Below are 27,081 nucleotides of genomic sequence, written 5' to 3'. Positions count from 1 at the left end.
TTTTCTGATTAATGTTCGTTACTTCCCAGTTCGCATGTTTTTGGATTTTAAGTCCATTTTTATGAGATTAAATATCATTATAAGCATAATATTCACTTTTTTTTCTGTGAATAAAGTGGCCTATCCTTAATCAATAGATAAGACGTTTTTAATGTTTATGTAGGCCTATTGATTTTTATTGTTGGCTGCACATTTTTGGGGGGGCACAAGGAAATTCTGGGGGGGCAATGCCCCCGTTCATAAACTCTTAAAGGGACAGCAGTCCAATATTCCTGCTGCTGTCTGCCATGTTAATCAAAGAACAAAAGACAAAGAAAATCAATTTCAGCTCGTGACTGAATACGTTTTATAACTTTAATGGTAAGAATTGATCTGTATTAATATTTACAATAAAGACTACAGAAACTAAGGTAACCAATGTAAAAAAAAAAAAAAAACTGAATGTGTCATTTTACATTTAATTACTTTAATTTTAATTTTAATTGTATTTCTTACCTGAATAGAAACCCAGTTTACCCAAAAAAACTTAGTTTCATAGCTCTCTTTATTCTATTGCATTTATTTGAGCTGTTTATATTTTATTACTGACTTTTACTTGTTTTTTTTTTTTGTTTTTTTTAATGAAAATAAAACTTTGCATTGAAGAAAAGTAGATTTTTGTTTGTATATGTTGTCAATTATAGTTCTTAGAAAGAAAATCAGAATCTGCAAAAAATCGGTATCGGACAATCTCACTAACAAAAAATCGGAAATTTGGAATTGGCCAAGAAAATTGCAATCGGTGTATCTCTAGTTTGTAGCATGTCAAGATTGCATTCACACCACACATACTTTATAAGTCAAAAAGTTCTTTATAAAAAACAGTACATACTCTACACAAATTTAGATGCAGCTTTTTCTATAGTAAAGCAATTTTTTTTTGTAGTGTACTGTAGTGTGTGTGTTTATGGGTACTTCAAGCTTGGCGGCTGAGTCTTTTGACAAGAACTGGCAGGCTGAGTCAATTTGAGCTCCTACGGCATGGAGGATGGACTCCTGTTCTGTCTGGAGGCCCGTGACCCTATCACGCAGCTCCGCCATGGAGTGTTCTGCAGTCTGCCGCCTCTCCTCCTCCTTCTCTGCTAAATTCACCTACACAGGAGACATTAAGGAAACATCCTGAGATGCTGAGATATGTGTGCACTGCAGGCACAACAGTGCCCAGCTATTGAGAAAAAGACCCTAATGTGTCCAGTGTGATCTAACCTCTTTTATTGCTGTAGGCTAATAATTATATAGTTACCATTGTGTAAAAGACTAATTTAAAAAAAAATTACATATTGGTATTGCATGTAGGAATACAAAAGCACAAATACAAAAATAATCTGTATCATATTGGTTGTGATCAGCGAAAATGTGGGTGAAAATCATCGGTGGCAAGTAACATTTAAAAACTTGTTAGTCAATTTGGCAAGTTATGATTCATAAAATATGTCCTCTAAAGTCCAGGACACACCAAGCCATCAGGCATTGTCAGGTAGTTCTTGAGCGTTAGTCAGCTTAGTATTTTGGGCTGATTCAACATGTAGAAGCGGCATCGGGACATTGGTGAGAGAGAGCTATGATTGGCTGTTCAGTTTAGGGAACAAGTCAGTGCACGAGAATAAAAGCAAAACTGATGAAAGTGAGTAAAAAAGTCAAAAAGGTACAGACAGAAGGCTGTTATAATTTTACATCATCTTACCTGAGCATTTGAAATGCACAAATATTTTCATAATAACATGAGCTGACTGGAATGAATAACATGAGCGTGATTGATATTCAAAATGTTAAACAAGTGCTGTTTGGTTTACAGTTTGTATACCAGCAGTCCTAGTTTCGATTTCCCTTTTTGAGTGACGAATATAGATAACTGATTCCTGCTAATATAGACAGATATTTACTTACACGCAGGAGCAGAACACACATGCTAGTTGACAGCTGCCTTTAATCCTTTTGGTGCGTTCGTGCAGCTTTTTGGCCGAGATGCATCTGACGAGATGTGACAACACAGTCAGCTTTCATTGCCACTATTTCTTTGACGTCGACTTAGTGTGTCCCGGAACTGGGACCCTCCAACATTAGCAAAACTAAGCATAAAGAGGGTTGTGCCATATCTTGAAATCCGAATACATTGTTTTTCATGAGTGTACAAACAGCGGTGGCCCCACTTGGCATTTGTCGGCGACATTCTACTTGTTCGATTTTTTGCTATGGATGATGTCAGCATGCTTACTAACTATGCACACAGTGACTGGCTAATAGACTTGGCTAAAGGTGCTTTTATTCGTTCTAGGACGAAATGGCTTGAAGAGGTTGAAAAAATACAAGTTATTTTTTCGCACTTGAGAAAAGAAATTTTAAAAGAAATGCTTTAACTGCTTTAAATATTAATGGGAATCATTGTATGGATCCATCAAAAATTTCTGACTTTGTTTACTCATTTTATAAAGAACTTTATAATTCCAAATTTGATCTATATAATTGTGAAGAGTTTATTCAAACAGTCCGACAACATATTTCTATTATTGATAAAGAATTTCAAGACTTCTGTGAATCCACTATCACTTCTGAGATCAAAGATGCCCTGATTAAAATGAAAAAAGGGAAAGCACCAGGTATAGATGGGTTGACACTTGACAGAAGAATTTTACTTTTGGGAACTGATCAAAATTCCGCTTTATAATATGTATAATGATTGTATTAACAGTGGCGGAATGACTACTACCATGAAACAAGGTGTCATTTCGTTAATTGCTAAACCGGATAAAGATCCTTGATAGAAAATTAGAGACCAATCTCTCTTCTAACATTTGATTATAAATGAATTACTTTAGTATTTGCAAATAGATTACGAGAAGGTTTAAATAAAATTATTAGTGAATACCAATCAGGTTTTTTAAAAGGTTGACACATAACTAACAATATTAGACTTGTGCTTGACCTTTTGAATTATGCTGAGAATGTTGATGAAGGAGCAGTTATTTTTTTCTGGACTTTTATAAAGCGTTTGATACAACTGAACATGAATTCTTATTTAAAACTATAATGCTTTTTTTTGGGGATTTGGAAATACATTTTTTAATGCAGTTAAAATGTTTTACAATGATATTAATAGTTCTGTAATACTTAACACTTCCACCTCTAAAATATTTAACATTAACCGTGGAGTACGTCAAGGTTGTCTAATTTCCCCCTTTTTATTTTTGTTGGTAGTTTAATTATTATCCATTGGTATTGCTAATAATGAACAAATTCAAGGTCTTCAAATTTTTGGTAAAGAAATTAAAATATCACAATTGGCAAATGACACAACTTTATTTTTAAAGACCATTGGGATCTCTTATTCCCAATGCTATCTCCTTCATCAGTATTTTCTCTAAGGCTTCTGGTTTAAATCTAAATTTATCCAAATGTGAAAACCTCCTTTTACACAATTTAAATGATAAAGTTATTAATAACATACCAGTGAAGACCTCTGTCAAATACCTAGGCATTCTTGTAACAAAGGATGTTACAGAAAGACAAAACTTAAATTTCTCCTCAAGATTAAAAAAGACAAAAAATGTTGGTTACAACGTGATCTCTCCGTTTATGGTTGTGTCCTATTATCTAAAGCAGAAGGGATTTCTCGATTTGTCTATCCCTCCCTATCTTTGTATATTAAAGATTCTTATTGTAAAGATATCAATAATTTGTTTTATTCTTTAATTTGGAAAAACAAATGCAAAGGACTTAAAGGTGCCCTAGATTGTTTTTTTACAAGATGTAATATAAGTCCTAGGTGTCCCCTGAATGTGTCTGTGAAGTTTCAGCTCAAAATACCCCATAGATTTTTTTTAATTATTTTTTTTTAGCTGCCTATTTTGGGGCATCATTAACTATGCACTTATTTTTTCAGCATGGCCCCTTTAAGAGATGCGCTCCCTCTGCCCCACGAGCTCTCGACTATATATACATCGCATAAACAAAGTTCACACAGCTAATATAACCCTCAAATGGATCTTTACAAGATGTTCGTCATGCATGCTGTATGCATGCTTCGAATTATGTGAGTAAAGTATTTATTTAGATGGTTACGTTTGATTCTGTGTGAGTTTGAGGCTATGCTCTGTGGCTAAAGCTAACATTACACACTGTTGGAGAGATTTATAAAGAATGAAGTTGTGTTTATGCATTATACAGACTGCACGTGTTTAAAAATGAAAATAGCAACGACTCTCGTCTCCGTGAATACAGTAAGAAACGATGGTAACTTTAACCACATTTAACAGTATATTAGCAACATGCTAATGAAACATTTAGAAAGACAATTTACAAATATCACTAAAAATATCATGATATCATGGATCATGTCAGTTATTATTGCTCCATCTGCCATTTTTCGCTGTTGTTCTTGCTTGCTTACCTTGTCTGTGCACAGATCCAGCCGTTAATACTGCCTTTCCTTGTCTAATGCGTCCAATGGGCTGGCATTATGCAAATATTGGGGTCATACATATTAATGATCCCGACTGTTACGTAACAGTCGGTGTTGTAGTGATTTTTGGATTAGCCTCACATGAGGGCACCACAAATATAGTGATTTTGGTCTTAAATATTAATATTAATATTTTTTATTAATATTAATATTGAGTCAGATGATTCCTTCCAATATTTCGGGGCAAGAGGCAGGATTCTCACCTTGACAATAAAGAACAATCATGAAAGATTGTTAACTGAATTAATATTTTATAAATTGGAGGAAGTTTATCATCTGACCAATCTGAAGGATTTAGTGAGATTCGGGCGAGCTTGTAGAGCCTCTGATTATCAACACAAGAATGACACAGTTTGCAATAAAATTAATTTATTAACAAAAAGATATACAAGAGTAAAATATCACACTCACTAAATACTACGAAGGGAAATGACTAAACTACTAAGGAAAAATGACTAAACTACCAAGAAAAATTGAATCAATAATCAAACAGAAACTACAAACTACAACACAAATGGATGTTAACAAAACTGAATGCCAAGTAGATGAGCAACAGATTGGACAAAGCAATGAATGGGTAATTAGCAGTCTATGAGGGAGTCAATTGTGGTCTTTCTGGATGCTGGTATTGAAAATAAGTAAATAAGCATTTACTCTGAATACAGATAACGTGTCTAATGTATCTATCTGTGTACGCTGACCCTAGATAAACAGTCTCTACACAAATAGCAATCTCATTTAGCAACAACCTAATGCCAAAGCTTTTGGAATAGGTTTGGTTAGCTTATATTTACGGTAGCTTATATTTGGTCGGGTGATCAGTCCGGGAATGGGAAACGTTGTCCACTGGTATCCTTCCGTGTGCAGTGGGAGACTGGATTGCTTTCCAACAGCTGCAGAGCTGCACTGAGTGCTGGAGGTCTTTGTGTAATCCAGAGAACTGTAGATGGTGGTCAGTCAGTAGGATCTGCTGTAGGTTGGAGGTACTTGGGTTATGCAGGTCAGGAGTCAAAGTCCTCTGCAGAAGCAATTTGGCTGCTTGATCCATGTGGTGAAAGGTTTACTCGCAAGAGTCTCACCTTGGTCGTGCTGTTGTTCTTCCCTCGTCAAGTCAGAAACTCAGAACAAGGGTCTGTTTACTTGGGAAAACTTTTATTCCTTCTCATTGGGGAGGGGATTACTAATCCCACCTTTCCTGCTGTGGTGATGTGATTGGGTCACAGCATTCCAGGTGTCCGTCCCTTAACACGCCCACCTTTCATCCTGTGAAACTTGTTGTATTGTTCCAAAATACACAAGTAAATAAGACAATGTCTTTAGGACCTTGGAAATGCTGTATTTATTTTTTAAACCTTTCTCAAAGTCCTTGTGGCAGTGTTCTGAACTCGTAGAGTCCAAACTTGATGTGAATTGGTTGAGGTACCACACTTCTGTCGCAGTGGGTGTAGTTGCATTGGCTTTTATTCCAGTTGTGGTTTCTACTGTGTGTGTGCACAGTTTCCTGGATGAGTACAAGGACACATAGGACATGTTCCTTACAGTATTCCTGTACATTTTTGGTGATTTCAAGCCAATATGTTTAGAAAATATCTTCCTTTCTGAGCATTTCTTTGTTCTTGCTGTGCTCTAGCCAGAACCAGTTTGGCAGCCCTAGGAGTCCATGGTCATTCACACCTTGAACTCAGGCATGGACGCCTGAGGTGAACATAGGCAACTTATGATGAGATTAGCCTATCATCAATGGGCCGTTGATGTCATCTTTCCTGTCTTCCACCTTTGGCAGTCCTGATTACAATAGTTGTTTACTTGTCGTTGAGGGTCCTTTCACATTCTTTTGATTAATCAAAGTTGGACAAAAGAATGTCTGTTGTGAAGCTCTGGTGCCATCACATCTGTTGTTCACTACAGTGTTATGTTGAGATCCGAGTGTTTTCCGGAAGTCTTTTAAACAAATTAGATTTACATAAGAAGGAGGAAACAATGGGGTTTGAAACTCAATGTATGTCTTTTCCATGTACTGAACTCTTGTTATTCAACTATGCCGAGGTAAATTCAAATTCTGATTCTAGGGCACCTTTAAGAAAAGGGTTCTTACTAATACGAAAGCTGAAGGGGGCTTGGAAATACTTTATTTTAAAGATGTTAACAGAACTTTTAAAGTCAATTGGATTAAAAAAATCCCACATCCCACACTGTAGGGTCTGCACAGTCTCAAGGATGAGCAGGTCCCACCATAAACTGTGTTTAAGTCTCAATTCATGGAGACTTTGGTTTGTAAATCTTACATTGATTCCGGACCGGCAGACACTAATGGATCACGAGACTCTTTTTTTATGACTATTTCAATAAGTCCCAAACCTCTCCTCTGTGACTTCAAAGGAGATGCAGCCACCACGGATCGGGTTTCGAGGAGACAGGCCCGAATTCCAAACGGTCATAAAAAAGAAAATACACGCACGCACCCACAGACACACACACATACAAAAGCCCTACATAAAGACTGTATGCACGAATATTATACCTGCAAATATGAATGTATCTGCCATTATGGTGCTTGTTGCATTTATGTGTTACTAGTGTAGAATCGTAGAATTGACTGTAGTAGGTTAGTTTTCATGTTAAACGATAGTATTAGAGTATAAAGTGTATCTTCTTTATGGGATGAGAGACACCTGTCGAGTTTGATCTCTCCGTAAAGCTGTGAGTCCGAGCTATTCACTCATGTACATTACATTTCTGTCAAATGCATCGTTCAATGTTTAATAGTACTATGAAGAAAATGCACCGATTTGACATACCATAAATTAACCCGGGAGACAGGACAAAGGGATGTGGAAAACCGCCAAATTGCAACGCTATCATTGGAGGACGTTATCAAGAAGGCGTTCTGGTCTGTTGTCTTTAAAATACCACGACACGCGTCTTTTCAATGCACAAGTTTTCCTGCACACGTTCCTGCCGTAGAGACAGACTCTCTTCTTTATCTTCCGGTCATCTTACTTCCAGTTAAGCCTTCGTTTGGAACTTCCTGAAAATCACCTCCTGAAGGACCAACCACCACACTGAGCGCTCCGAAACTCGAAGCACCACAACGAACCTATATGCAAGTATTTGTTAAGATTTTAAATACTGGGTTTCCTTGCTGGCTCTTTAAGGTTAACTGTTGGAATTGGCCATTCTTTGATCATCTCTCTCTTTTCTGCCTTTACTATCACTTGTATGTATCTGTATCTACTTGTGTACATTTATCCGTATAACCTTTGTATTACCCGTTCTGTATATTAAACACATCATATCCACGCTTTTGTTCACTTGCTCATTCAACAACAACCGAGTCACTTTAACGTTCTGATTCTAATATCCTTGCTCTACGTTTGGATGCTATCCTAGAAATTTATCCTTGTGGCCACAGGATAATATTTCTGTCGTAATAGTCTGTGAACTTACCGGTGTGCTGGACGGACCGGTAGTTCTCTACATAATTATTAAAGCAGAACTAACCATATATGTGATTGATTATAATTCGTTGTAGTTAATTCACCATATATGGTTAATTCCCCCTTGGGTCGGTATGTGCATAATAATAATTCATAAAACTATATGAATTATTATATTCATATTCCACCCATAAATTGATTAATAACTGTACAAATCGTTACACACACAGTCTCTTTAACCAAATTGGTGGCTTAGAATTTCTGTTAACTTGTGACTTTAATATTTCTAAACTTCCTCTTAAATTGCCTAAATTCCACCAACAAGTGCTTTTAGCCTGGAAAATTTGCTACTCGCACAATTTCTTTCCTCATACTTACTTCATTTGGAATAATGCCAATATAACGACTGCCAATAAATCTTTATTTTTAAGGAATTGGTTTAACAGGAATATTAATCATCTTATGAATATGTTTGATAATTATGGGAATCTTTTAACTTATGAACAATTCATGTGAATCCACAGTCTCCCTGTGCATTTTAAGGAATTTAATTTGGTCATTACAGATATTCCTCCTACTCTTGTTCATCTTGTTAAAAGTCATATTCACTATAACTTTTACCAAATTATAATTATAAACCAAATTATAAATTTGGTTACTATAACAAAAATTAATTTTAAAGAGTCTTGAACTGATTGATAAAAAATGCAATAACAAACATATTTGTACTATTTTCCAAAAATAAAATAAAATAACACCTAGAGGAAAATACTTTTGGAACTCTATTATTGATAATATTAATTGGAAGACTGTTTGGTTAATCCCCTTTAAATATTGTATCAATAACAAAACTAAAGAAATACATTTTCAAATTTTGCATACCATCTAAACTGTTAAATCAATAATTTCAAGATACTCTGATATTGATGATATATGTTCCTTTTGTATAAATGAGAAAGAAGTGTTAACACATATGTTTTTTGATTGTAAAATTACCCGACATTTTTGTAAGGAAATGGCAGAATTTATTTTTTATCTGTTTTCAAATGCACTGCATAAATACTGTTTTTCTTTAGGGGGTGGGGGTTTGGGGGGCTGGGGGGTATCCCCCGTGTAATGCTATTTCATGCATTCTGAGTTATTTACACTGTTAAAGAATTGCATTCTCATGCTAAACATGGACAAAGTTTCAAAACACGAGTTGGATGTATGACGGAGTATTTCTGTGCCAAATCTGCTACTTCTGGTTTCAGTACAGGATTCAGAGAGTTTTTTTTCGAGTGTGTCCAGTATGACGTCAAAAGAGAGCGGAATTCCATGTATAGGCACTTCTCCCTGATAAGCTGCACACACACATCACCCAGAGCAAGAGCAAGAGCAAGAGCACGTCCATCAACGCGTTTCATTAGGGATACGGAAGCTGAGAAATTTTTCAACAATGGCTGTATCCCAATTCAGGAGCTGCACCCTTTGAAGGCTGCATACATCATCGAGACAGTCTCATTTTAAAAAAATAACCGTTAGATTTCAACATAAGAAAGAAATTACAGTATTTTACACCTCACAGTGAATATCAGTCAACTTTATTATGGTTACTTTTCTTAAATATGACATCCTTGAAGTATTCAGCCTTCAAATGCAACCTCCGGAGGACGCAGCCTCTGAAATGAGATGCAGCTCCTGTAAACAAAGGAGTGTGTTTTTGGTTGTGAGTGAAAGATAACCTTTTTCAGCTTCCCAAAGAACCCAGCGTTAAAGGAACAGAGGATGAAGTTTGTTTTTCCGGGGCAGCAATGGAGTAGTGCATGTATGTTTGTTTGTTCCCAGAATTTGGTGATAAATACTTTGAAAACAAGTCCCAGTTCGGCGCTGGATTTGCAGATCAGAGGCGGTGAGTAAAGCTGCATCATATATCTGTGTTTTGTTGGCAATAGGTGAGCTGATTAAATGTAAACAACATGAACGGTTCTGTTCCCGCGCGCTTGTGACTCTTTAGCTCCGCCCACAGCACTGACAGCAGACACGCCTCGAGGATCTCGGATTTTTTCTGAAAGACTGGGTTTAGCGTATCTATCTTTTATAAATATGAAAAAACTGAAGACTTTTCAGAGATATGAAAGATGCATTGTTACTCTATATGTACCCAAGATTAACATGAGATTGGCAGAAACTGTGTGATCCCCTCCTTTAAAGGATATTATTGTGTACTATGAAAACAATGTTAACAAAGGTCTTGAATACATTGTTAATTTATTCATATTGATGGCAAAATTTTATATACATAAACAAAAATGCTTAAATTTATCCCCAATATTTAAGGTATTTTTAGTGGAATTTGATTGTTTTATATATTCCCTGAAATTGTTAAAAAACAAAAATTTGTTAATACATTTTTTAAATATTATGACATTTTTTTAGATCTACTAATTATTATTTAATTAGCTTGATAGAAACACAGACGAGCGCCGACTCACCTATAGTAACCTCGACAGTTTTCTGCATCCCTCCGCCACCCCGTTCCGCACTCTCGGTGGGGATAGGGGCGAGAACTCTGGGTTTGGGCTAAATTCCAAGCTCGGTGCCCTCGATCCCCTTGGGCAGCACACCAAATACTCTTTTTATATTTTTCTACTCTATTTGATCATTTGTAAGTGTGAACTCATGAAAACAACTGCCAAAGGTAATCGGACATTATTTATTTACTTATTAAAGATTTATTTTTGCCGTTTTATCATAGATTCAAATCTATAAATAAAAATATTTATTACATTTATGAAGAAAAGGTTCAGCACCCAAGGCTCTATCGCTATTGCCTTAATGGTAAACAGTGTCTTTGGGTGGATTGCTGATTAGTTAGGAGGACTCTTGACTACTTCTAATGCTCACAGATTTAGGAGCTAGTTTTAGCACTAAAATGCTTTGTGAAATACTCTTATAGTTTATCCTAAATCAGCAAGTTAGGAGCTGCTTTTAGCCTTAAGATGTTTTGTGAATCCAACCCCTGGTTTATTTCTGATATTTTTGTTTTGGTTACTATAAGTTCTGAATGGCCAGTAACTTTAAAATTTTGTAGCCTGATTAGCTGGTGAGCAAAAAAGGTATTTTTATTTCAAACCCCAGTTGTAACCAATAACAATTCATTTTTTTAATGCTGCTAAGGTCATCATAATAAAACATGTATTTCAGGAACATAATTCCTGGCTATTCCTGGTATCCTACATAAAAAAAAAAAAAATAATAAATAAATAAAAAAAACAGATGCCCCACATTTAATTGTAAATTCTAGCAATCAAAATGAATCATTGTGATTACAATATCAAGGTATAAAATATGATTTTTGTCAATATTGTGCAGGTTATCTGTCTTCTATGCTGCACAATGTAACAATCTAATTCCAGAGATGACATGAAGCATAAATAATTTCAGACTAGAGCTCTAGAAAATAAGTATTCATCCTTATTATAATTTTATCAGTGAAAACCACTGTTTGACCAGTGAAACTGTCAGAAAATCTGTGATACCTTTACATCCAGCTCTTTTCTGAGGGCGTGGTATCTGCGGAGGAGCTGAGCGTGACTCTCCTTGCTGAAGCTCAGCTGCTCTGTCAGTTTATCACATTCAGTCTTCATTTTGTCCAGCTTCAGCTGCAGAGCTCTCCTCAGCTCACTATCCGCCACTGCCTCCAACTACACAATCAAAGAAACAATATTATCATTGTTTATATTATCATATTATTGTGTTTTCTTCCCACAAGATGTAGTTCAATAGCTTGCAGGAAATTGTGATGGATTTCTAGGAGCAAGAAATCAATGCAGATTTCTAAGATCCCTAAGATTCCTTTGTGTGTAATCTTGCTCTCTGGTGAAAACCTGCTAATATTATTCTGTAGAGGGCTCGGTCAAGACAACAGGTTTAAATATTCAAGCCTACAGCAAGCCTCTGTTCAAGCTTCTGTTATTTTTTCCATTGGAACATAAAAGTAAAAAAGGAATCAGAATCATGATTACACAGCTCTTGGCATACAGTGACAGTTCATAGTCATCAAGCAAAAAAAAACAAAAAAAAACATAAAAGTAGTCCATACAGGTTGTATAAGTTTCATGTAGATATCTTTTAGTTTTTGACAATGAATTTCCTTTTTTTTTCTTCTTTTTTTTCTTTTTTTTTTTTTGTAATCAACATAATATGCATGCTTCTTATTTTCCGTCTGCTGTCAGCAAACAGATTTTGAATGTTGCCTCTGTGCCTCATTGTGCTGTGTCTGTAATGTAAAGACTGTTTTAGCTGTGTCTTTGTGTTACCAAATTTTAAATCTTATTTATTTATTTATTGTTTGTTTGTGGATGTCCTGGATAAGTGGACAATCATTAATGTCAAGCCCTGCACAGAAAAAAAAAACAGCTTTACAGAAGTGTGAGTAAATACTGAAAGATTTTTTACATGGGGTGAACTATTCCTATTATCATGTACAGACAGGTTTCATGTTTAATATTAAAATTCAAACCTTAAGGTCTCTGACGAGAGCCTCCAGTTCTTCTCGCTCCCGCTGGTATAATCTCAGCATGTCGTGTACGTCTCTGTCCTGTTTTGCTTTGCATTCTTGCTGTGTTGTTCGGAGGTGGCTCAGCTCCTTCTGATGCACCTGCCTCTCCAGTTCCAGCTGTCGTCCAAAAGAGGAGCTCTCTTCCTGAGCTGCAGTGAGCTGCTTTTCTAGATCCCTCTTGGAGCTCTCTACCTCAGCCAGTCTGGCAGTGAGGTCAGCTCTCACAGTGCTCAGGTTCTTGACAGAGCCCTGGAGATCAAGCAGAGATCTCTGCTCCTCCTCTCTCCTCCGCTCCTGGAGCTCCACACGCTCCTTCAGCCTGATGTTTTCCTCTCTTATATGGACCTGTAAGGAGATCTGATTCTGGGCCTCCTCTTCGTGTCGTCTCAAGCTTTCCCGAGCCTCTCGGAGCTCAAGTTCTAAAGTGACAAGCTGTGAACGAGCTTCAGCAATATCCACATCACAGCGGCGTACATCCTCTTCACGCTGAGCGAGACGTTCGAGGGCATCAGCGAGCTGTCGGCGTGCACCCTCTGCTTGCTGGCTAAGAACACCTTCTCTCTCTTTGCTCTGAAGATCACAACAGATTAATTATACATGCAAAGCTTTTGACTTCACTGACAATGGAAAGTGTAGCAAAAAGCTTTTTTTATTCCACCCATGAGTTTGGAAGTCTCACCCATTTATCAGTGTTGTTTCTGCATTCCTCCTTTAGTTCCTGAAGCTCTCGCTCAAGTCTCTTGCACTTAGTCTTCCACTGTCGGACTGCTACCTGAGCTTTAGAGTGCAGCTCCTCTCTCCTTCTCTCGCTCTCCATAAGCTGGGCCTCCAGACGGGCACATTCTGACCCGTTGTCTTCTGAACGAGACTGGATCTCCTTTAGTTGGGCCAACATCTTCAACTGCTGCTGCTCACGCCGCTGCAGATCTGCAGAAAGCGCCTAAAGAAGAAAGAAAGAAAGAAAGAAAGAAAGAAAGAAAGAAAATGTAGACAGACAGACAAAAAGAACAAATACAATAATGAACAAAGCAGACATCTGAACACTGTTATGAATGATAATTGGATAAATGATTCATAGGTGTGATTGGCAAAGGACAAAAAAGCAGGAAACTATACGGTGCACTTACCATGGGGGCGGGGCTTTGTTATGGGGAGGGGCTTATGGAGGGGCGTGGCTTGTTTTGTACTTTTTTATGATAAAGTTATGTAAAATAACTGCTCAGTGCTGCAAAACAGACAACTCTGCTAATGCCAACTTAATTCTATATAAACTATTAGGGGTGTGACGAGACAGGTATCTCACGAGACGAGACTCGAGATTGAGTTCACGAGACGAGACAAGATAGCGAAATACACAACTAGAAAAAATATTCTGCAGGTGTATTTGAAATGTTTTAACTAATCATCTTGTAATGAATGTCATTTCAGTTCTACTTTCTGAGTATGAATTATCATATGCAGTAAAAGACAACAATACTCAAGTACTGTAAAAGGTTTTGCCACTAACTCAACTGACTGACTTCTCTTCTGTATGATTTCAGTCTCTTCAGACCTTACTGTATTTATGAGCTTCTACAACTTTTGACCTCCTAACTGAACTTCTTTCCACAAACTGATCACAGAAATAAAAACAGTATAAATAAAAATGGTAACACTTTACAATAAGACCTCATTTATTAACATTAATGTATTAACCAACATCAACTAACAATGAGCAATATCTTTGCTGCAGTATTTATTAATCTTTGTTTATGTTAGTTAATAAAAATAGTCATTCATTGTTAGTTCATGATAGTTCACAGTGCATTAACTAATGTTAACAAATGAAACCTTACTGTTTGTGCTTAATAAGATTAAGAGAAAACTGTTATTCATTTTTATGGTAACACTTTACAATAAATGCAACCATAATCGCACTCTCTCAATATTCAAAGTGCAAATAAGACTAAATTTTTCTTTGATACAGAGCTGAGAGATGGTTACAACTACACTGCCCAGCCTAAAATAGCTTTCATATTGAGAGATATCTGTATTCGTCAGGGAGCCGCTTTCAAATGCGGGGTATTGAAATCGCGTTTGAATGCACGCTCGCCTTTACTTTCACTTTCGTGATCGCGCATACTCTATGAATGTGGAGCGGCGGCGACCGTTATCCAACTGAATTAAATGTTTTTTATTTAAATACAAAGCAAAACGACAGTGGAGGCGTAATGTAAACGTAGCGGTGGCATATTCTTTCCTAATCATCCTAACACTCTGTCATGGCAATATCACGAGACTACTTTTCGCCTCGACGAGAAATCTCGTCACAATTTAGTCTCGCTCGTCACACCCCTATAAACTATATAACAGCATAGGCCTATTAGTTACTAGCCTAAACTGGACGGAGACACGGAGCGCCCTGTAACTCACTGACCTGCCTGCGTTCACAATTCACACGGTGCAGATGGGAGGGAGAACGGCTGACTACATAGTTTATGGGAATAAATTGTGTATTTCCCTCACAATTGTCACAAAAACTCACTAGTCTGTACACTGTCTGTCTGGTCTCTCTGCGCGTTGCTTTGCGAGATCATGCGGCGCGATTTTTTTTTCCTCACTGTATGCGCATTCATAACGGTGCGCGTACACTTTGAACTTCAATCGTGACAAATGATTGGACTACTTGCGGAGTGACATGACGACATGAATCAGAGGCACAAAAAACGTTGACAGCGGCGGTCATTATGTTTACCAATACTCGACCCATCGCAACCGCCGCAACCCCCCCCCCCCCTTTTTTTTTTTTTTTTTTTTGCATGATTTACGAGAGCATCATTTTCAGGTCGGAAAATCCAGATATCCGTATTTTTCTGGAAGAATCACACCCCTGTAGGGCATCGCTCGACAGAACTTACCAATGACTTTATCAATGAACAACATGATTGAACAAAGCTTCATTTGGTCCAAAAGATCCATTTCCTGACAGGAAACACCTAGCCTTAACAGAAGTGATGATGTGACTTCTTTTAACAAAGGACTCTGTCTAAAGGACTTCTTAGCTCATCAGCAATAAACTAATCAGAACCCATCACGTGGATCTGATCACATTAAATCTATTGATTCTCTCACAAAACCCTCTTGTATTATCGGACGGAACAGGAAAACACCCATCAACGGATTTAAAGACGAATCTGTCCTATCAATACCTCCCTTGTATTGAGCAATCCATCCTGACCCGGTCACTCGTGACTCCGGTCAAAGTGTAAACTATGCTTAAGGACTCAATCTTGAATCTCAAAAGGGGACAATTGTTTATCTGTTAAAATATTAACTATATCTAGAATAACGCATGATATGATGGGATTACTAACATGTTGGAGTCAATGCATTATATGTTTGTATTCCCGTATGCATTTTCTTTATCTTGTAATCATTGTTTTTAATTAGGTCAGTCTAGTAATATGTGTGGAAGAAGTGTGTCATGTTTGAGCTCTAAATACAGAGTTTATAATTCTCTGTAATTCTGTGTGAATGAAACATTGAAATTCAGTATCAGGAAAATATTAAGAAACTTTATAAAGTTGTTAATAAAACAGGAGAATGTTCTGCAGATATCACGCGATGTGATCAATAGACAATAGACGAGGCGTGTCTAATCTCCGTAGCAACGTCTCATTGGAGGATCGCTCCTTTAAAACTATGCTGTCCAAACAAGCTAGGGCTGGAAGTCAGAAATCAGTCAGGAAATAAGTCAGAAGTCGGTCAGAAATCGCTCGAAATCGGTCAGAAGCCGGACTGAAGCACAGTCGTTGAAGCCCGGTAGCCGAAGCACCGCTACTTTGACCACGGCGGAAAAGTCGCATGGGTCATTGATAACTGATTGACCGGGGATGATTTTCCATCTAACACCCGACTTCAACCACGAGCTGCGCCGCTGATCATTCGACAGCCGTCACATCCAGACTCCGCAACCCTCTGTGAAATATCTGACCAAAGTCTCCCAAGAAGAGAGCCGCTCAAGCCAGACGCTCAGAACAGCGCGTTGCACCAGCCAGCAGCATCCTTCAAAGCTTCCGCGCAACCCACAGGGCTTTCCCGAGAAGACGTCACCTGAAAGACAGCCAATCCAGAACGGGATTCCGCTGTACACGAGTCACGGAACAACCCGATTACCTCAGCTGTCACAGCAAACGCAGGTACAAGCAAACTTCTCTCTCTCTTGCTGGAAACTGGTGAAACTCCTTTAAACCTAAAGAATCAAGCCAAAGCTCTGCTTTTGTGATTTTCCTCAGGTTATGAGTTAAGTTAGCACTGAACTTGGGACTTTTCAAAACTCATCAACTCCGCGAATGTGTGTGCATGTATGTATGTGTGTGTGTGTGTGTGTGTGTGTGTGTGTGTGTTTAGCCTTAGTTTCCTGTAATCATTAGAAGTAGTCAATAAACCTTGTTTTGATTTTCACATATACGAGTTTCTTGTGCTGTGTGTCAAATTACTGCCTTAAACGTAAAAGATCAAGTTACCTCTTGCTTATAATATAATAATTACAATAATAACAATAATCATAATAAAATATTGTTACTGTTGGCCGCAGAATAATATTTTATCCAGAATTGGTAAAATACTCTAACCTCAATTTTCGCTGGACGAATAATTGATGAAGTGTTAAATATTAATTCTGAATCATTTACAGTGAATCATTTACAGTTGATTCAATTCTTATTCCCTGTAACAATTAAATTGAGCTAATAAATAGGCTAAGTCCTTACACCCCTGATGATTCTATTTCTTTTACATCTAATTACTTTTTATATCTTTGAGAGAGACATGTAATTCTAAGCACTCATGATCAAGTACCAGAAATGCCTTCAAATATTTAGAACATCATTTTCATCCTTAGTGGTGTCATTGTTTTTATTTAGCATGTAGGCCAGGGATGGACAACTTCAGTCCTGGAGGGCCACTGCCCAGCAGAGTTTAGCTCCAACCCTAATCAAACACACCTGAACCAGCTAATCAAGGTCTTTAGGATTAGTAGAAAGTTATAGGCAAGTGAGTTTTTATCAGGGATGGAGATAAACTCTGCAGGACACTGGCCCTCCAGGACCGGAGTTGCCCATCCCTGATGTAGGCAGAGGGCTGGAAGCCTGGGGCTATAACTCGCTCACTGCACTTAATGAAACCATTATGAAAAATAATGTTTACCAGACATAATATATGACCTGTTGAGCACTCGCATAAAACAATATCAAACACACAAACCTCAACCTGGAAAGCGAGCTGAGTTTTCTCTCTCTCTTTGCGTTCTACGCATTTTTTCAGTTCTTCCATCTCACTAGAAACACTGATTCTACCCAGCTGCACCCGCAGTTCTTCAATCTCTCTCTCCAGGTCTGTGCATCCTAGGGGAAATACAAACACAGACACACATAGTAATTAAAACAGTACACAATCTAACACTCTAATCTCACCCATAACAACATATTTTACCACTGTCAAAGCTTGTGACCCCTCTCTCCTGCGGTCTCCTTGCACTTCTCTGCTGAGATGAGAGTAAAGACAACTCCCTCTGCAAATCTACACGATCCTGCTCCATCCTCAGAAGCTGAGAACGCATGCGATCCATCTGTAGGCCAACATCACAGACCGACACATTCAAAAATAAAAAAAACTCTGTCCACAATTTAATTAGCCCTCATGTTTTTCCAAACCATTTGAATCAGTTAATTTTTGTCTGGGCTGTTCACTCTTTACCATGCATTTATTCCCCATAAGGCTTTCATATAGGGCTGGGTATTATAATGTAATAATTGTATTGCAAATTAAATGGTGGTAAATGTAAAATATAAAAAAAAAAAAAAAATCAATATAGTCCTAATTTCAACCATATAAAACAGGGGTCAGCAACATTTTTGTCATGAAGTGTCATTTTTAGGTTTCCTAGTTAATCACTGTGCCAATACAAATTTTCCATAAAATTTGTCAAAATCCTACAAGTTTGTAGGTTTAAATTAGACTTTGAATAACAGATTTCCAATGTAACTCCACTGAATTCCACTACACATGAAAGCACATGAAAATCCCTGTCACTTTGTTTAATAGTACTCTACTGTATATACTTGAATAGTTGAATATCTCTGAAGTTTATAGCATTATAGTTTTTAACTTTGCTCAACAAATACAGAGGACAAACTGTAAGCTGTCAGTCAAACAGACTTAACTTGTGTGATGCATCTTGATCTGCATCATGCTTTCAGCAGCCTGTGATGCGCAGAGGTCGCGCTAATGGTTGGTCAGAGCTGCGCACATTCATTGACTTGAACAGTTTAATTCTCACACTTTAATAGTATTTATAGCTCCCAACTTATAGTTTTTCTCAATTGTTATGAGGTTTTGTGTTTAATGGTTTCCGAAAATGGAGCAAGGTTTCAGAAATTGTGTTTTAGCAATTGAGAAAAACTGTGATAAAATGCACTGTGTTACAATGTGGAATGATTATCTCAACATGTAGAACTGTATGCAGGTGTGAGGTACTTTAAATTAAATAAATACAGCTCTCTCCCCACACATGCCATAGACTGCTGACCCCTGATATAAAGGATGCCAAATACAGGTTTTATAAATACAGTCCACATGACTGGTGCACTGCAAATATTCTGAAGTTCTACGATAGATATTATTCATTATTCATTAGTAAGCTTCCCCTCCCTTAATTGTGTAGTCATCAGCAGGCAGACATGAGGGAAGAGTCCCCTCATCACCTCATCTGCCATGATGAAAATCACAGACTCCAAAACCCACACCTCCAAGAGAAGCAAGCAAGGGAATAGATAGGCTAGCAGATAAGCCTATCAAGACAATCACCCTGACCATTTGTGAAATGGAAGAATGATGACATTAGCATGTCTTTGAGCAGGCTAATTCTATCACCATTCTTCCCCATTGTTCACCTCAGTCCTTAGACCTGAGGTGTGAACTGGACTCCACTCAACAGACAGGTTTTGCTATGTGACTTGAAGTCACAAAGGAAAGAAATAGACACACAGTGGACAAAATGGAACAAATCTTCTCCATTTTTATTATCAAGAACTCTATATATTTAATGAGTGTTGTTTATGTACATGCAAACTATACAAACTTGCCTACCAAGGTATACATTAATGCATAGGTAAAAGGTCAATATAACTCAATAATGTTTTGATGGATCCAAAATGGTTTATATTCATATTCATGCATTTTTATTAATATTTATGTTAATCGTTTATGGCTTATGATTATATATAAATATGGTTATACCCTTATGGTTATTCTTATTTTATATTTAAGAGTATGTATCCTTGTTATGTTCAATTGTTCTTCAAGTGTTCCGGTGTGATAGGTCATGCTGACACGTTTGTGGTTAGATATTGGACGCCTGCCAAGTACTGCAGAAGTGATGTTTTTTCAGAATTAGTTGCTCATTTGAATCTGATCAAAATATGTCTGTTATTATTTCTGCTGGCATTTGATAGTGTAAGATTTGTAAAATTCCCTAAGGGTCAAAACAACTTTTATATCTATTTTTGGTATCTGACCAGTTTATGATATAATGGGTAAAACCATGTAACCTTTTCTCATTAGGACAAAAACATTAGTTTGAGTGGGTTGGGAATTTCCCTATATGATTATGGTATAATATCGACTGAGTCGTTGATAATTTAGCTTTTCCCTCCTTTGCTCTCCTTGGCTTCTGCTTCTCTCTTATCTGCAAATGTTTTAATTCTTTTTGATCTTCATCTATTAGATACAAAACTCTGGATTTTATAATACTCTAAAATTGTATTATTAACGATTAATTACTTCTTCCTAGTTGTTATGTTACCTTTTGGTTTTATTAAACATTTTCATTATCGATTAAAGTTTGTGTGTGAGGCTCTAAATTTAATTGTAATGAATAAATAATTTTTCATCAATGTTATCACAGCCTGAATCTCTCAAGTTTTTGCATCAGTTTTGGTGTTTCCGCCCGGTTAGGTTCGGTCTAGTCCGGTTTGGTTCATCCCGACCCATTGGCTTCGGAAGATGCTTTGAAAGCAAGGATTAAAATAGAGGTGAGTAGAAAAACCCTCTGTTTCTAGTCTGCTGTTTTTCGGATTGTTGAGTCTTGAAGTTACAGTGGGTACGGAAAGTATTCAGACCCCCTTAAATTTTTCAGTCTTTGTTATATTGCAGCCATTTGCTAAAATCATTTAAGTTCATTTTTTTCCTCATTAATGTACACACAGCACCCCATATTGACAGAAAAACACAGAATTGTTGACATTTTTGCAGATTTATTAAAAAAGAAAAACTGAAATATCACATGGTCCTAAGTATTCAGACTCTTTGCTGTGACACTCATCTATTTAACTCAGGTGCTGTCCATTTCTTCTGATCATCCTTGAGATGGTTCTACACCTTCATCTGAGTCCAGCTGGAAAGCCACACACCTGTCTATATAAGACCTTACAGCTCACAGTGCATGTCAGAGCAAATGAGAATCATGAGGTCAAAGGAACTGCCTGAAGAGCTCAGAGACAGAATTGTGGCAAGGCACAGATCTGGCCAAGGTTACAAAAAAAAATTCTGCTGCATTTAAGGTTCCTAAGAGCACAGTGGCCTCCATAATCCTTAAATGGAAGACGTTTGGGACGACCAGAACCCTTCCTAGAGCTGGCCGTCTGAGCTATCGGGGGAGAAGAGCCTTGGTGAGAGAGGTCAAGAAGAACCCAAAGATCACTGTGGCTGAGCTCCAGAGATGCAGTCGGGAGATGGAAGAAAGTTGTAGAAAGTCAACCATCACTGCAGCCCTCCACCAGTTGGGGCTTTATGGCAGAGTGGCCCGACGGAAGCCTCTCCTCAGTGCAAGACACATGAAAGCCCGCAAGGATGGTGAGAAATAAGATTATCTGGTCTGATGAGGCCAAGATAGAACATTGTGGCCTTAATTCTAAGCGGTATGTGTGGAGAAAACCAGGCACTGCTCATCACCTGTCCAATACAGTCCCAACAGTGAAGCATGGTGGTGGCAGCATCATGTTGTGGGGGTGTTTTTCAGCTGCAGGGACAGGACGACTGGTTGCAATCGAGGGAAGGATGAATGCGGCCAAGTACAGGGATATCCTGGACTAAAACCTTCTCCAGAGTGCTCAGGACCTCAGACTGGGCCGAAGGTTTACCTTCCAACAAGACAATGACCCTAAGCACACAGCTAAAATAATGAAGGAGTGGCTTCACAACAACTCCATGACTGTTCTTGAATGGCCCAGCCAGAGCCCTGACTTAAACCCAATTGAGCATCTCTGGAGAGACCTAAAAATGGCTGCCCACCAGTGTTTACCATCCAACCTGACAGAACTGGAGAGGATCTGCAAGGAGGAATGGCAGAGGATCCCCAAATCCAGGTGTGAAAAACTTGTTGCATTTTTCCCAAAAAGACTCATGGCTGTATTAGATCAAAATGGTGCTTCTAAAAGAAAAATGATAAAGAAAAATGATAAACATTTGTTTAGTCACATATTTTGAGTGTTTTATCTAATGGATGAATTTATTCGGTCATGACCTATTCTTTTGTGTATTGAAGTCCTTGAAAGGCACTAAAACCTAAAATGCTAAATAACTTTTGAAATGTCCTACATAACTCAATCTTGTCAGAGTGGGTGTCAAAGCAGAGCAGCACATCAGCAATTATTTTTGTATGTTGATGTCCGTCTTATAAAGGAGATTGGATTGGATTGTAAAAAGGCTTCCTGTTCTGCTCTGTTCTGTCCCAGCTGTGTTAGATCGAGTGTGCTGCTATCTTCAAAGTATTCTGTTCCAAATTTGTAGTGATACAATATGTACAACTGTATTTAGATAATTCTGCTGATTAGTTTTGTTTTGTTATTATTATTATACATCGTCTCAGATAGGTTAAATGTTAAAGAAAAATACTATATACATGAAATGTGGAGCTACTTAAAAGAGAAATTAATAAACAGTACAATATTAACTGAATGAAGCAAAAATATAGTTTTATTATATCCTGTTATTTGTCATCTGAAGTTGTCTGAAATATGTATTCATAATCTCTGGTGGACAGCTTGAAATTTTATCTATTGTAGAGATTTTTAGTATGTGTTAATGGAAATAACTTTTGCATTGTGTTGAATGAGAACAAGATTGAGTGACTAAGTTAAAATTAAATTGATTTAAGTAAAGAAAGAAAAATGTTATTTTGTTTTGTTTGATTTTGATGTATTTGTGAGGATTATTTATAATGTGTTCAAATAATTAAGAAATATAGTTGTCACGAATGGACTACAAATCCCAAGCACCCACATACCTGGCCTGATTACGACCCACCTGTTTCACGTCAGCCAGCTATTTAGGCCCCACACACACACACGCACCTCGTGAAGTATTGTTTGCCCCGCAACAATTTCTGAGCGTTTATTACTTGTTTTCTGTCTGCCTGTGTATTGACCTTGTTTTGGATTACTGACCTTCTGAGTGTTTTGCCGCCTGCCTGTTACCCTCTTTGCCTGGACTGCGTCTCTGATTATTTGCTGCTAGCCCCGAACTTTTGCCCGGTTATGACCACGATTATTGGACTGTCTCTGACACTGTTGTTTGCTCTGGTGATTCGACCCACGCCTGCCTGTACTGTATTCCTGTTGTTTGCCAATAAACCGCTTATGGATCCCAACCAGCCTGAGTCTGCGTCACAATAGTTTAGTTTGCTCGTTTCTGCATTTTGCAAAGAAAAACTTGCTTGCTCTATTTTCTGCAAAGAAGAACTTGCTTTATTAAAATAAAATACAGAACTGCTGTTGTCAATTGGATGAGACTCTTAAAATAAGTAAAAGCAGAGCAGATTGCTCATGTTCAATTGTGATGACAATTTATGTGGGGTCAATTTGATTTATGCCATTCTCTGAGTGTTCAATTTCCAGAAGAAGCTGTCCCAACACCAACAAGAGCGAATGGACTGTGCATGCCAGTGGGGGAAAAAGACTCAAAGACCCAGGCTGCAGAGGAATGTGGGCACTGGTTGATGGGCCTTCAGCCCAACCCCTGAAAGAAGAAGCTGACACTTCTGAGGGCTGACAATGAAAAGACTGAGTTAATGCAGAAACAACAACAGAAACATCCTGCCATGAGATGCAGAGAGAGAAAGACAGCTGCATTTAGAGTCAACCTCATGCTCCACCTGGTCCTCATGACAGACTGTGAGACCCAACGTACTGGATGAATAAAGACATTAAAACTGCCAAACAGGCTCAACTGGATAACTGACCATACGAGTGGGGGGACATCCCTTCCTCATGCGTGGGTGCAGGTACTGCCTATACTGTGATCACTGCAGAGAATGCCTCAAAATTAGACTTGTCATCACAACTTACAAATTGGTAATAGTCTCATAGCAGTTCTTTATTTTGTTAACCTACTGCACTTTTCTGTCAATCAGCACCATTCTAACCTTTTTATGAAATTCAGTTAAAATTGGGTTTGGACTTAGTTAGAAAGCATTGCATTCACAAACTAGGAGGAATGTTGTGCAATGAAGAAAGTTTAGACTCTGCTCTCAAAACAGACATGTGTGTAACATAGTTACTTAAATAAAATATGAATGGGAAAGATATGATAATAGTCACTCCATCTTGGTTATATAGATAGTTATTCTTTATTATTATATCACAAATGCTGTCATCAGAGATTATGATTATGGTTAACCATGGATCCAAAATTATGAGATCTCCAGTTTTTTTTTTTTTATTTTTTTTATCAGAATAGCTCATGAGCAACTGTAAAAAGGATACTTTTTTTATTACATAGATGAATGATAAAATATATTTAAGAAATTTATTTTCTTAACTGTGGCATGCCTAGGCTTAAAATAAAATTGGTCTTTGTTATTGCGACCAACGTTGTAACACTCAGCCTATATAAGGCAGTTTACACAACGTCAACCGGTTCTTAATCCCTTTCTTTTAAACGTGTTTGAATAAAATACTCCACAAAATAAACAGAATAAATGTCAAACCCAAGTGTATTATACAAGAAACAACAATATACCAAAACACCAACAATATATACAATATATATATATATATATATATATATAAACAAAAATGTATGTATGCGTGTTGGAATAGTCCGTTTCAGTCCAATGTGGCCGCGCTACATAAATCCATAAATTTTTTCTACGGTAATTATAATACCTCGCTTGTTTGGCTTGACACTTCCTCATTCTATTCTTCACCTCCTCCGCCATGATGTTTTGTCTTTCCACCAGGGAATATGCAGCTTGATCTGGTGCCGGTGGCCGATGGATTAGGCGTTCCAGTGGTCCCAGAATCTGCCCACCCTTCCTGTGGTTTCCTGTTGGGCGGTGTTGATGGCATAGCGGAACTCTGGCAGCCACTGGTCCCAGGTCTGATGTTGTTGACCCACAAAAGCAGCAATCATTGTCTTTATGGTTCGGTTAAATCTCTCAGTTAGATTTGACTGTGGCTGGTAGCTTGTTGTTAATTTTTGAACACAACCCCATGTCTTGCACAGATCGCCCAGAAGGCTGGAAGTGAATTGGGGCCCCCTATCAGACACCAGGTATTTGGGCACCCCCCATCGGGTAAATATCTCCTCCCTGAGTATTTTCACTATTCTCTGGGTCTTGCCGTCTCTCAATGGGAACATTTCCACCCACTTAGTGAAATAATCCACAATGACAAGGAGGTAAGTGTTCTGTTTTTTACTGCTTGGAAATGGTCACATTAGGTCCACCCCTAGCATGTATCCCGGTTCCGTGATCGGAGAACTCTGCATAAATCCAGACAGTTTTGTATTGCTGGGTTTATATTTCTGGCATACCTCACAGCCTTTGACATACTGCCACACATCCTTCCTGACGGATGGCCACCATGCCACATCCAGGAATTTTAGCAGGGTTTTCAACTGTCCCAGATGGCCACCTAGGGGATTATCATGGTAATAATGCATGAAGTCAGTGGTTAACGAGGATGGTACTACCAACTGATACTTCTCTCCCTTATTCCTTAAAGGAACCTTGCGGTACCACACCCCCTGGTGGTCTTCAAAGGTGATGGGTTGTTCCTTGACTGATCGAGGTTTGATGCCAGACTGCAGGTGAGTGATAGTATTGTCCAAACGTTGTGCTTGAGCGATTTCTTCCAGCAAGTGGGGTAAAGTGGACGAATGTTGCGATGACATGGAAAGACATGGGGCATCATCAGTAGAAAGTGGCTCCTGGACCCGGGATAAAGCGTCAGGTCCCACGTTAAGGCAGCCCTTTCGGTGAATTGTTGCAGGCGGAGTGTCCAGCGGGTTAGTCGGGAGGAGGTTTTAGGGCAGTTGAATGCCCAGGAGAGTGCTGAGTGGTCCGTGAAAACCTCAAAAGGACATCCCTCCAGGTAATGCCTCCACTTTTCAACAGCCCACACCACTGCTAAACATTCCTTTTCAGAAGTGCTGTAATTCTTCTCGGCCCCTGTTAAGGTCCGTGATGCATACGCCACCACTTGTTCTCCTTCATCCGAGTGTTGAGTGAGGATGGCGCCCAGTCCCACATCACTCGCATCCGTGTGAACCTGGAAGGTTTTGTTGAGGTTAGGTTGTATCAACACAGGTGAGTTCTGTAATCTTTGTTTAAGAGCATCCATACTAGCCTGACACTCTGGAGTCCATTCCCACCTTACTCCTTTCTTTTTAAGGTGGTTCAAGGGAGCAGATATGTCAGCGAAGTGGGGAATGAACTTATGATACCACCCTGCCAGGCCCAAAAACCTCTGAAGGGCTTTGAGATCTTGTGGAGGGGGAAACTCATCAACGGCCCTGGTCTTTTCTCGATCAATCTCCACACCCCTCTCAGAGACAATATGGCCTAGAAATTTGAGCTGGCGTTTGAAGAAGTGGCATTTCTTCATGTTCAGCATCAAGTTGGCTTGGGTAAGTTTATGTAGAACCATGCTGATATCTTGAATGTGTTGATCTTGTGACTTTGAATATATGATGATGTCATCGATGTAGACAAAACATAACTTCCCCCTCAAATCAGATAGCACCCTCTCCATCAAACACTGGAAGGTGGCAGCGGCATTTCTGAGTCCATACGGCATAGACTTGAATTGAAATAATCCTTTGGTGGTGATAAAAGCGGTCTTCTCTCGACTCAACTCCTCCATCTCCACCTGCCAGTACCCCGACTGTAAATCCAACGAACTAAACCAAGATGCACCTTCAAGGGACTCAAGGATGTCATGAATCAAGGGCATTGGGTAAGCGTCAGGTACAGTCTTGCTGTTTAGCTTCCTATAGTCCACACAAAACCTATATGATCCATCAGGTTTGGGGACTAGGACCACCGGGGATGACCAAGGTGAGAAGGATGGCTCAATAATGCCGTCCTGCAGCATCTTATCAACATGCTCCTCTATGACCTGTTTCTTTAGAGGAGACACTCTATATGCTCGGGATTTGATGGGTATGTCGTCCATTAATGTTATCTTGTGTTGAACCACTGATGTCCTACCCAGGGTGTTAGAGGTGGTGAGTGGCCAAGTGGATATCAATTTCATCATCTCCTCCTGATTGTCTGAATCCCA

The 27,081-nt window shown here is 38.4% G+C and overlaps 1 protein-coding gene and 1 long non-coding RNA gene across 2 annotated transcripts in view; one reads left to right on the top strand and one right to left on the bottom strand.

The window, feature by feature from the left end:
- Nucleotides 1-623: 623 nt before the first annotated feature.
- Nucleotides 624-27,081, bottom strand: part of LOC125278735 (centrosomal protein of 128 kDa-like) — a 168,896-nt gene continuing 142,438 nt past the window's right edge. Inside the window, exons 12-17 of the mRNA XM_048208080.1 lie at nt 17,951-18,086; nt 17,723-17,862; nt 13,158-13,418; nt 12,440-13,048; nt 11,457-11,621; nt 624-1,131 (exon numbers count right to left, since the gene is read on the bottom strand). Coding sequence (XP_048064037.1) covers nt 883-1,131; nt 11,457-11,621; nt 12,440-13,048; nt 13,158-13,418; nt 17,723-17,862; nt 17,951-18,086 — 1,560 coding nt within the window. The 3' untranslated portion in view covers nt 624-882. The remainder of the gene's footprint in view (nt 1,132-11,456; nt 11,622-12,439; nt 13,049-13,157; nt 13,419-17,722; nt 17,863-17,950; nt 18,087-27,081) is intronic.
- LOC125277772 overlaps nt 24,835-27,081 on the top strand; it is a 4,348-nt gene continuing 2,101 nt past the window's right edge. Inside the window, exon 1 of the long non-coding RNA XR_007186984.1 lies at nt 24,835-27,081. This exon is cut by the window's right edge and continues 261 nt beyond it. This is a non-coding gene — a long non-coding RNA (uncharacterized LOC125277772).

This window comes from Megalobrama amblycephala, linkage group LG11, assembly GCF_018812025.1.
Source record: "Megalobrama amblycephala isolate DHTTF-2021 linkage group LG11, ASM1881202v1, whole genome shotgun sequence".
NCBI lineage: Eukaryota > Metazoa > Chordata > Actinopteri > Cypriniformes > Xenocyprididae > Megalobrama > Megalobrama amblycephala.
This window is presented reverse-complemented; position numbering and strand designations above follow the sequence as displayed.